Source organism: Pantherophis guttatus, chromosome 1 (assembly GCF_059756535.1).
Source record: "Pantherophis guttatus breed Tessera chromosome 1, ASM5975653v1, whole genome shotgun sequence".
NCBI lineage: Eukaryota > Metazoa > Chordata > Lepidosauria > Squamata > Colubridae > Pantherophis > Pantherophis guttatus.
The window spans coordinates 46,228,843-46,241,824 of NC_142063.1; the positions used below are offsets into that span (position 1 = coordinate 46,228,843).

General features: G+C 35.8%; 1 protein-coding gene across 1 annotated transcript in view; it reads left to right on the forward strand.

The window, feature by feature from the left end:
- The window catches only part of FBLN5 (fibulin 5), a 50,281-nt gene that overhangs the window by 33,320 nt on the left and 3,979 nt on the right, over positions 1 to 12,982 (forward strand). The window contains exons 7-10 of the mRNA XM_034418347.3: positions 1,579 to 1,698; positions 4,211 to 4,330; positions 9,648 to 9,774; positions 11,651 to 11,843. Of these exons, the coding sequence (XP_034274238.1) occupies positions 1,579 to 1,698; positions 4,211 to 4,330; positions 9,648 to 9,774; positions 11,651 to 11,843 (560 nt within the window). The remainder of the gene's footprint in view (positions 1 to 1,578; positions 1,699 to 4,210; positions 4,331 to 9,647; positions 9,775 to 11,650; positions 11,844 to 12,982) is intronic.

Sequence of the window (12,982 nt, forward strand, 5' to 3'; positions counted from 1 at the left end):
GTATTGTGTAGAGGAGGGAAGAGGGAGAAAAAGCAGGAATTCATGTCAACATTCATATAACATACTACCATACTAACAGAAACCACCAAGGAGCCCTCATTTCAACCCTGAGCTACAAATATTCTCCTCTATCGGTATTCACAGAATATTATGAATATATTTATCCCAGCAACTTTCTACTCTTTCGCTTTTTGAAAATATGTCATCAGAGTAATGTAACCATTTTATAATTAGCTATATTAATACAGAATCATTCATAACAAACGAACAATTAAATGCATTAAACTCCAACTTTTATGTATGTATTCACACTTACAGGCTGGAAAGGCCTAGAGATAATATAACTAATGTTTAATGGGCACTGAAAGCCACTTCAACATGTATATTTATTGCTACCTTTTTAATTATATACTGAGATTGCATGTTCCACATTTATTCTTTATCTCTGCTTTTTCCTTTTGGAAAAAAGAAACTCTCTACGCCAGTAAAAATTGGATTCTGTATATAAAATGGTTATTAAGCAAGTTCAAAAATGGGTCATTGGTCATGAGCACTAAGGGAATATTTATTGGTAGAATTCCATTTTATGTCTTGAGCCATAGAATAGTTTTTCAGGGGAATGTATTTGGCTTAAAGAGAGAAAAATTCATATTTCCAACTGGTTATGTAATAAATGTTATGAACCATGGCAACTAATAAATATATGGAAATCAGAAGGAATTATATGTGAGACTTCTCCTTTTCCACCTATGATCACAGGATTTCTGCTCATAAATGGAAGAATTTTCTGATTGGCCTGCATTCCCCCTGGGTCCAGTACTACATATTTAGTAGTAACTTCTAATAGCATGTATAATACTTAAAACCACATTAATGGATGATTTATTGTACTTGGGGCAATACAATGCATTTGTATTCATTCATGTTTCAATGCTTGTATTAGTTTCCAATGTTTAGGCATCCATGTTGTTAATGTTGAGAAATTGGAAAATTTTTATTTTACCCCAATCAATGTTTATCCTAAACTGACTTTTTGAAATATCTGTCCCTAAATGAAAGAAAGAAAAAGAGCACGATCTCTTAAGAAGAGAGAGTAAACAACTGATACACATGTGCCAGATTGTAACCATGATTTACACACACACACACATACATACACACATACAAACACACACACACACAAACACAAATCTTTATCAAAAGTTGGTTACTTTTGATCAAAGTTGGTTACATTTGGCTAACCAGCAGGTGATCTAGAAGGCCAACCAATGGGATCCAAGTTTGCTATATTGCTGAAGATACTCATCTGTGGACTAATAGCAGATAAGAAACACAAACTTCAGATCTCCTGTATGAAGATTGGAGTACTGTATGTGATTACTTTGGAGCAGAGCAAATAGAAATAAAGAGGGATCCTAGTTTTAGGATTTTGAGGGTGGGAAGTAGTTATATTATTATTTTAAATATCTAAAAGTAAGCTTGGATTGCAGTATTTATTGTAGATATTTTTTCAAAGCTGTAAATATTAATTAAAGCTTGAGAAAGATTATTAATTTTCTAAGAACTGGCTATCCACAGATGTGAATGAATGTACAGGTAGCAACCCTTGTGTACAAAACTGTATCAACACCTATGGCTCATTCCTTTGTCGTTGTGATCCTGGCTATGAATTGGAGACAGATGGTATCAGCTGTACTGGTAAGTAGAAATTATTGTGGAGTATCTTAACTTTGGGAGGAAATAAACCTTTTTTGGAGGAGGGGAATAAACATGTTTTCTCACTTAACATTGAAGATAGGAATTCTGAAAATGTGACATAAATAAGAAAATTAATTCTTATAATATTGAGAATATTCTTGCAATAATTAGGAAACAATTAGTAACTTGATCACGGGCATATATTCGCTGTTCAATCATTTCAAATAATTCCACAGTACAGTACAATCTAATGTTAGAAAAAGGAAACCAAGCTTTGGAGAAGAATGTATTCTGAAAGAAATCCTCAATTCTCAATTGAGAATTGAATCAAATGGAAAATATATCTGTATCTAATAATAGGGGGGCAATTTGGTGTAGTGGTTAAAGGCACTGGGCTTGAAATTGGAAAGCTATGAATTCCTATCCAGCTAAGTGACCTTGGGCCAGTCATTTTCTCTTAGCCCTAGGCTAGAAGGCATTGGCAAATCACTTCTGAACATACACAGCTGATCAGGAGGAAATGGGGATTTTGCAGTAACCTTCCCCTGGAGTGGGGAGGGAATGGAGATTTTACAGTATCTTCCCCTGCCACACCCACCAAGCCTTGCCACACCCACCAAGCCACGCTCACAGAACCAGTAGTAAAAAAATTTGAAACCCACCACTGACTGACCATTTGTCTGGGGAGCACAACAAACAATACTGACCTTGGATCTGTGGCACTATACATCAGGGACATTCAGAACTGGCCCTCTCCTTTATATCAGCATATTGATTTATTAACTCTATCCCTCTGGTGGTGGTGGGGATTAGGGAGGAATAAGAAAAATGTATAAGCACAAAGAGAGATGCACCTCCAATAATCTCCTTCCCTGGTTGGTATAACCCAATTTTTTAAAAAAAATTCATACTCAATTTTTATTTGTATTTCATATTTCTGGCTTTGTGTTCATCCCCAGTTTGGGGAATCAGATAACATCTTGCATAACTGATGAAGTGGATTCCAATTCATGAAACTCTATGCCATAGTAAATACATTAATCTTATGCCCAGGATTATAGCCATGTGTATTTTGTTGCAGAAACACTCTCAGTTACAGATTGCTTGGTTTTCAGCAGTGAAACTGAAATGCATCAGCCTGTGTTCTTGCCACAAAAACTTCTAAAAATGACCACTTGAGTCAATTAATTCAAACCCACAATAGCAGCAAAAATTATATAACTATATTTGGGAAATTATGTTGTTTTGGTTTTCACATGAAGCATTTGGTTTAGTATGAAACTGATATCCTGAAAAATCCATTGTGCCTATTTAAATGAAAATGTCTACTCAAGCAATGCAAAAAATGAGTATTGAGGCAGGGTGGGAATTCTCTTTCTTCCAATTTAATATAAGTAACTGTTAACTTTGCCTCTTGGAAGCCAGAAGAGCATGTGTAGAAAGTTATTTTAAACCACTTCAAGATCCAGACCTAGAGAAGGACAGCTGACTTTTCTTTATCTTCCTATATTAGCATTTTTCCCATGATGTTGCACTGGATTAAGAATTAGCACAACTCATTCTAAACGCTTGTTTTTGACACATCACTCCAGGGTAGGGCTGCTTATTTACTTATTGGGGCAAATAATGAACATAAATATATCATTTACATTCCCTTTTCCAGAATCTGGTTTCATTAGTTATACAGTCCAAGGATTACTATATCTATGTGCCAAACCTCAATGCTCGTATTACTTTTTATTTAAAAGAACAATGTAGAACTTGCTCAAAGATTTAAAACAATGTTCTTTTATTTAGCACTCTTAAATGTCTTTGCCTTCACCCCATTTTCATTCATAAATTTAGGAATTGGAACATATAAATGCCATTCTTTCTCAAACTTAGAGTGGCAGGTAAAACAAAATCTATATCAGTGTGGTTGATTATGGTCCACAAGAGAATTGAATCAGGCTGTCAACAATGGTTTTAGGTATGGCATCTTCAGGTTGGAGAGCTTCCTTTTCTTTATTACCAGAAAATAAATTTATGCTAGTCAGATTTAATTCCAGGAGCCCAAAAATGAAAGAAAATGCAATTGACTGTCTTAATTTCCTCTCCCCTATTATTGTCAAAAGATATCAGTGACTTAAACTGTTATTGTCTTTTTCCCACTTGAATTATGCATTAAAATGTTTTTGGCCTCTTTTCCCTAAATATATCAAGTAACACATATTTGCATCTGGATTCCATCAAACTTTGTGAAGATTGCATAATCTTCGCAACATTGTGAAATTCTTTACTTGAGTAGCCCTTTGCAGAAACTACATTGAATTATTTATGTTCACAAGATTTTTGTGTCTTTTCCAATGTGCTGCAGTATACTCCAGATTTGCTGAAAATTAAATTCAGGGGTAGGTTTCACTTACCTTTGCTACTAGGTCACTTGCGAATCTAAAATAGCAATTTTAGATAAAAAGTAATAGCATTTCTATTAAGAATGAGCATCCTTTTTTTCATATTCTTATATTTATAGATATGGATGAATGCAGCTTCTCAGAATTTCTATGCCAGCATGAATGTGTTAATCAGCCAGGTAGTTACTACTGTTTCTGCCCGTCTGGCTACGTTCTTGTTGAGGATACTCGGTGTCAGGGTAAGAACATTGCATACATTTTGTCTTTTAAATATAATTAGAGAGCAAATGAGTCAGTAGTTACTCTTCTGGAAAATATAGAAAGAGTAGTAATGCTAAGGGAATCCGATTTTGCAAACTTCATTACAAAAAGATAGTATTGAAAGCTATTACACAATATCATTGAAGCATAAGTAAATGAGAAATGTTAATGGCTTTTCTGGCTAACCAACTATTTTCCAGAGCAGCTAAAGATCACCTAATGCTGTTATACTTTTCTACACATGTTGTATTTTGTATATTGCATCATATTTTGCAATTGGGAAGGCTTTTATGGAGAAAACTGATTCTATACTAATTGCATTCTTATTTACTAGCTATGAATAACAGAGGACTTTTTAAACATTCTGAAAGTATTTTGTGACTGCAAAACTTTTCTTTATGCATCCAGGGAGCATATTTCAAAAGAACTGTTGATTGACTTACTTGGCAGAACTAAGCTGTTATAACACAATTTCCTTTTCAGTAGTTTCCTTACCCTTTTTTGTTTGTTTGCTGAGTTTAAGATGGGTATAAATATAAGATTATTCAGTACATAGCCTTCGTGTGGGTATACCACACCAGTAGTTCATAAATTTTCTATTTCTTATTTAGGAAGAGGCCAAGATCAGTAAGCTTGTTGTCCAAAAAGCAATGCAATTGGTGTAGCTAATGAAATACAAATAAGTAGATTTATAGACAACCAATTGTTCATACATTTATACCCAAACTGAGAAAGGAGAGTATAAGACTTGTAGGTAAAACTCAGTTTCTATCAGAGGTATCCACAGACTATGGTTAAAAGATCAAGATATCAGCCACTATGGTATAATCAAAGTTCCATCTGTTTTTGTTATTTTTATTTTTTTATGTGCAGGCTTTGATTAAATCATTGTGACCATCATCTTGATTTTTTTTTTTTTAACCATAGCATGTGGACTCTCCTGACCTCTGGTAATGTTAAATGAGAGTCAGTCTTGTACAGTAATTAAAGTATTGGGCTAGCAATGGGTAAACCCGAGTTTTTGTTGTGACCTAGGCTTCCTGAGTCATTAAAACAAACGAGTAGTCCCAAAAACCTCTTTTATTGCAACAGCTGTCAATTACGTACATTCACAGCTGAGTCCCAATTAGTTGCAAAAAGTCCTTCTGGAGAAGTCCTTTGGGATAACCACCAACCTTTAACTCCCTTGACCCTCTGCCAAAGACCTACTTGGCAAAGCCACACGGATTCCAGAATCAAACAGAGTTGCTGACTGGGAACAGAATTAACAACGTTGCTTTCCTGCAAAGTGCCCACGTGCCTTTGCTCCTCTTTTAAGCCTTATGGAAGGGGCCAATCATCTCCAGGCCTTACTCCCAAGTCGTCCCTTTTGTTTTAACTGTTCATGCTTTCTGGCAGCTCTGCGCATGAGTGCACTAGGAACAGGCTCCTCCTGTTCCTCTGTCTCTCTGCTGTCCGACTCTGGAGGCTCCGGAGTCCGCGCATCATTCCCAGATCGCCGTGGTCTCATCTCTGCCTCCGATGCAGAGCCCTCATCTGGGCCTTCCCCAGACTCCAGGACTGGCCCATGTTCCTCCCCAGCTTCCTCACTGTCTAACTCTGCTGCCAGCTCTGCAGGCTGCTAGCGGACCACAACAGTTTTACTGTAGCTTGAAAGATGTAGTGTACCTATCAAGATAGTGGAGGGGCAGTCACCCTCTTTCAGCCAAACCTACCTCACAGGATTTATTATCTACACAAGAGACGGTGTAGAAATTTGATCAATAAAATAAAAAATAAAATATTATGGGAAACATAGGGTAAGTGCTATGCATGCTGCCTTGGGATATAAATAACATTTTTAAGTGAAAGCTGTGTTTACTAAATGCTCATTTTTAATATAATTATTTGCTGTATTTCTGTACCACTTTTCATTTAAAAAGTTTGAAGAAATTAGCAAAAAAGAGGTGAAAATTACAATAGAAACACAAAAACTCTGAAATGATTAAAACACCAAAAACAAATTAATAAAAATAATAACAACAGTAATTAGGCATGTAATAAAAAAAATACAGAAACCAATAGAAGGCTTGGGTAAACAGGCAAGTTTTTAATTTATGATAAAACCCATCTAGAAAGGGGAAAGATCAACTGAGCAAGAAATTACCCTCATCTGTCCCCACTCCCCATTTACCCCTACAAACTGGAAAAATAAAAAAATATATAAACATACATATCTGCCAAAGTTATATCCATATGATTTCCCCTAAGATATCCAAGATAGGCAGATCTAAACCCTAGCCTATCTTAGTACTATATTATGAACTTATATTCATAATACGCAATAACATAGAATGAACTCGAGTGAGCTCGCCTCACAAGGATCAACCAACCATGAGAGTTTAACTATTGCAGGTCTCCATAAACTCAACTGATCATATTGACAGACTGGTTGAAAGAGGCTGCAAACATATGAGGAGGCATAATAAATTATACAATTTACTCATTAATGGTCAAATTACGAAAGTAAGGATCCTTTATTGATGTCTGACAGTCTTCTCTCCTAAGTGCTTCACTTTATAGTAAAATCATGTCCAATTGATGCTTTCAACCCTTCTTTTAAAGTATCTTCCTAGAAACTGTGACAAAAAGCCCGTAGAGTTAAAAAACTAGTACAGTCTGTAGAGATTTCCAAGTGGGTTAGTGAGTTTGCTCCTTATGTTTAGTATTTCTACATATAAGATTGGCCTCATCAGTTTCTATAGTACAGGTAGCAATTATGAATATATCCCTCTCGTCTGGTGCATTCCAACATATAATAATCAGCCAAACATTATTTCCTTTTGCCAAAAATATACTGGCTTACAAACTGGAAAATACATTTCAAGACTGTGTAGTAGATGAGATTACCCAGATATTTCACAAATTATGCTATCGTTTTCCCCAATAGCAAGCAAGTTCCACTTGGGTCTCTTAAGGTTTCATTCTTCCAGTCATTTGTGACATGTTCTCTTTTCTGTGAAGCATATTTCATTTATACAAAGTGTTTGTTCTGCACAGATGAATATTGTGGAGAAGGCTGATCCTAGATCTACTTGGGCTATAAAATCCACTAAACATATTTCAATTATTAGTTCCCAATGCCTATTAATGGCAATTAGCAAGAAAACAAGTATTTTTGTTTTAGTTTGCTAAAGACAAGAGATACAGTGATGATTTTTTAAAAATATACTACTGTACAGTATGTGAAAAATTATCAGAAATGGAGAGGTGAAAGAAGTTATGTGGTTTTTGTAACCAATGTTAAGTAACCTCTTTAGAAATCTAATCCTTCTCAAAATCTGAAGTAAAGCTGTGATCACTCAGTGCCTTTTGTATTGAAGGTTCAAATCCAATGGCACATGTCCTACTGACCACAAGTGGGCAACAGGTAGTAGATAAAAAGTTAAAGTCTATCTTCTGTCTTTATCCCTCTTCTAGCTCCTTATTTAAGAGATTGCTTTATTTATTTAGTGTATGTCAGGGAAGTCTACACATACTAGACACAATGCAGTCCTGACAGCCTAGATTGCTAGTTCATTCCAATCGGCGCTTGTGCGCCTATCCTTGGTGCACCGCAGGGATGAACTATCTTTACACCAATTAGCTAGCAGTGTTCAGGTTGCTGGTTCTTCCAGGCTCCTCCGCCGGTCTCACCTTGCCTCATCTCGCAATGCCTTGCATCTGGTCAGGTCTCAGGGCCAGCTTCCGCTTTCCGCATACATGAATGCAGTTAAGTGTTAATCTGAGATCTCTCTTCTGCCTTACTTTTTAAACAAACTCAGAGAAAGCATTTTTTAAATCTTCCTATTAATAAATCTCATTTCCTCTATTATAAAATCTGCTGTTCTGATCATTATTCAATTATTGTTCTCACACATCAGAAAGCTTCACTGTCCAATATTATGCATAATGGAAACCTGTTTTATATTTCCTCATCACATCTCACAGCCCTTTGAAGATCTCTAGACTTCAATGCGTAATTTCATTTTAGTCTCCCAATAGTCACATCAGATGGATGAAGTTGTGGGTACATAAACTCCCTAAGGATGCCCAGTAAGCTTTGTAGTGATGAGATTCAAATCCAGATTTTCATGGTCCATTTCCAGCATCCCTATCTGTTACTGTCCACAGTTGTTTTAGATTTATATCAGATGATATTGCTATCATTGCTAACTGAAAGCAGGAATTAAAATCCAATATACCCCAAGACCACCGAACATTGGGCAATGGTTTGGAAAAGACTCTCTTAAATATACTAAAGAGCCGCAGTAGTGCAATGGTTAGAATGCAGTACTGCAGGCTACTTCTGCTGACTGCCAGCTGACTGCAATTTGGCAGTTCGAATCTCACTGTCTCAAGGTTGACTCAGCCTTCCATCCTTCCGAGGTCGGTAAAATGAGGACCCAGATTGTTTGAGGGCAATATGCTGACTCTGTAAACTGCTTAGAGATGGCTGTAAAAGCACTGTGAAGTGGTATATAAGTCTAAGTGCTATTGCTAAATGTCATATTATGGAAGGGGACTATCAGATAGGACTGTTGCAAATTGCAGCCTCAAACTTAGTCACTTAAAACATCCCAGTCTTTATGGCAGACATTCAGACTACAAACTATAAGATTCAGCCAGACTTTTTATCATATACAAAGGAATTACATTAGTTGCTGCCTCTTTGCTGGATTCATGAAATTTGAGGCTTTTGGGAAATTTGGGACATCATGGAAGGAAACTTATTCAAGAGAAGTTTCTAGACCAAGCCAGAAATCAGTGAGATTCTACAGTTTCCCATGGAATTAATTTATTGGTTTCCAGGAAAAGGGATAATCCACGTGAAGTAGGGAAAGACCTATTTCAAGACTCTGTTTTATTTCATAGATATGTTTTAACCAGGAATCTTACAACTTTTCTACTGCAATTTATAGTCTTGCTCAATGCAAAGAATAAGCAAATAAATCATTGTGATCTGAATGTTGCATTATAGTTGTTTATTTCCAATACTGAATGGGTGCAGTCTTAAAGAATGAAGGTGTTAAAGGGAGATTGCCAAGTAAAGCACTGCAGGGTATGAACTGGCAGCCCAAACCACCAGGCTGCTATTCAAAGCCAGGAAGGCAGGGCGAGAATATGTAGACCCAGAAGTGGGAGACCCCAGTCTTTCATCCTATGGGCTCAGACCTACAAGGTTTTTTTAAAAAAATTGTTTTTATTATGAACGAACAATGTGTACTAACTCATTTATTACAATGCCATATTTTCTGGTTTTTTTCTTCATTTTAGATGTTAATGAATGTGAGGTTGGGAATCACACTTGTAATGTGCAGCAAACATGTTTTAATGTCCAAGGAGGATTCAAGTGCCTAGACCCAGTAAGATGCGAGGATCCTTATATCCGGATCAATGAAAAGTGAGTAATTTATTAATAGAAAAAATTAGGGAAATCATATTCTCCAAGAAGCACATTATATAGTGCTTAGTTACTTTTCAAATTGCACTTGCTATTTTCGGATGCTAGCCCTGTTCAATCTTGATTTTAGAATGCATTCTCCCATTATTTTTGAGAGATGAACTTAATATGAAATTGACCAATGACTGAAAATATTTATTTCCTAAAGGTATCAAGAGTTGGATTGCCACTTGTTGAGTGCATAGTCATTTTCAAATCCAGTTTCTAGCTGTGTAACATATGAAATAGCCAATAGCTAAAAATGTAGTTTTTATGATATGCATGTCTTTCTAAACTAGCATTTTCAAATATACGAAATACTTGTTAGCACGGTTTGCAATTTTCCATAGTTTTGTCCTAAACTCATTCCTTCAAGTTTTATCCTCTCCGAATGGAAATGTTCAATGATAAAAAACTTATAAAATAGTTCTTTATCGGGTCACCAGATGGCAGAATACTCAACTGTTTACACTTCTTGAAGTAGAAGTGCTTATGAAATAATAAGAGCATTTATCATAATCATGTTCTCCTGTAATATATACAGTTGTCTTTAAAATTGAGTTTTTAATTATAGATATGTCATAAGTATGTTAGTAATACATTGCTTATCACCCATCCTCCGTTAAAGGCCCTTCTGTCATCTCTGATCTCTTTTCAGTGTTAAAAGTGCAATGTCAAATACATAATTAAACACCCAGAGAAACAAAAGAAATGGAAAATAACATTTTAAAAATGATTTATGCCATGCCTGAATTTAGATTTATGAATTCAAACTATAAATATTTTGACAATAATTTATGCTCAAATAATTTATGCGTACCAAATTTAAAAAATTATGGAATAAACCTGATATGCTTTTTTACTTTCATTTTTTTCTATCATGTATATTACATTATAACAAGGATCGTCATCTTATTTTTGAAATGAAAACTATTCTTTTATGTTCTGAAATATTTTACTCTTCATATTCTTTATATTTTCACATCATCCACTGACCAAGCCTTTGAGAGGCACGGTAGTTTAGTAGCTTAATGACGCTTTGCTTTAGCGGTTCAAGTACTAGCACTTTGTGGCGGGGTGAACTTCCATCACTTGCCTCAGCTTCTGTCCACCTAGCAGTTTGAAAGCATGTTATATGTGAGTAGATAAATAGGTACCACTTCTATGGAGAAATGAGTTGGTGCTTTGTGCAGGCAGTCAGATTCTGAATCTTTCTGGTTGTGAGCCGTTTGCAAGAGAGGGGAGGGAGCCTTAAGTGATGCTCAGAAGCTGTTTGTCTTTCTTTCTGGTATGAAGCCAGCTCGCCTTCTTGTGGTGCATCATGGGAAGCACACAAGCATGTCTCACAACAGAGCTGGTAAATTGGTAGCCAAACTATTACTCTGCAATAGCATTGTGGTCTCCTGGATAATGTAACACAATACTCTAATAACAACAACCAACAACAACAACAAATCTTTGGGCCGTTTGCAAAATGTGTAGATCAATAAAATACAAAATAAAATATTAAAACATCCAAACAGATACATTAAGATTTAACTATCTCAGCATAAAAATAGCACTCATGTGTTTGCTGTTCAGCAATAAAGAAAGTAGCATTCTTATTGGCTTATATTAATTTGATTATAACAGCAAAAATAATAACAGGTATGAAATTATAGCTAACATAACAGTTCACCATAATGCACCATGATAAATTTGTTAAGCTTTATTAAAATCATATTAAAACAAATCAGCAGGTTGATAGATGGACAAAAATGTCAAGTGCAATCTAAACATTTGGCTAGCTATGGAACCATAGTCAATAATAATAGTATTTTTCTTTTTGTTCTACCAGTCACTGTATATGTCCAACTGAAAACCCTAGCTGTAGAGACCAGCCATTCACCATCTTGTACAGAGACATGGATGTATCAGGACGTACTGTGCCCGCCGATGTATTTCAGATGCAGGCAACCTCTCGCTACCCTGGTGCTTATTACATCTTTCAGATTAAATCAGGAAATGAAGGCAGAGAATTCTATATGCGGGTGAGCGAGATTTACATTTTCATTGTCTTCTTTTCAAAATAATATGTATTATTTTAAGGTTACTGTTTAAACAATAAAATCACAAAAATATTCATATTATAAAGAACACTAGGTGAGTGCCATTACCTGAGATAAAGAAAAAGACAGTTTCAGACATTCACAGGCAGTGTTGTCTTTACTTAGCAAGTACTGGAGATCACATGGATGTTATCTCCACAACAACCTGTTTGTGACTTTTTCTGGGGGCTATATATGCTAACTGGAAAAATGGTGTTAATTAGATGGAATTCCCACCTTACTCAATATAATCATTTTATTTTTGAGCACTGTAGAATAGGCAATGAGGCAGAAGAGAGAGCTTTAATTCACTCCAGAACTTGGCACAGTGAATTAAAGTCTTCTCTCCAAGAAGATTATGAAGGCTAGATGGGGATGCAATTTTAAGTGGCATTTGACAAAGCAATTTCCACCTTCTCAAACACTTCCATCAGTGGAAAGAAGGAAGAAGCAAGGGGAACAATTCAGACACCTATTTCTTTGAAATTTATACAATCTCTAGAAGCCAAGATTGGCTCTATTGTTTCAAGTTTGTTTGCAGCTACTGTGAACCAAATCAGGTGAAAAATCAGTTGTTTAAATAATCAGTTATTAAATAAATATGATCCTCCCTTCCTATGTTTTTTGACCTCGGCTTCTTTTCTTTTGAGCTATTTCCCCAATCTGTTCCTTCTGCACAATATCCATCCTATTTGCTACTCCAACTCTTGCAGAACATTAGTAGCAGTCAATAAATAAAGTCAATCAAAAAAAGGAACCAGAAAAAGCAGCAGTCAGTGGGCAATAGCTCTTTGCATTCACACAGTATTTATCCAACACTAGATCCATAGAAGTGAAATGACAACTTGGTTTCAGTGCAAACTGTTGGTGCAGGACTCAGTTCAGATGCAGACCTCAGCCTCTCCCCCAACCAATACATTCTAGCTCAGCACCAACACCACATTCTGGTTTGGCACAGATCTGCTATAAGTGTTCTTTATAGTGATTCTGGTCACAGCCTTGAGACACCAACAAAAATAAATCTTCCATAACAAAGTCATGATTTTGTTACATATATTTAAGAAGACAGCTTTTGGCCACAT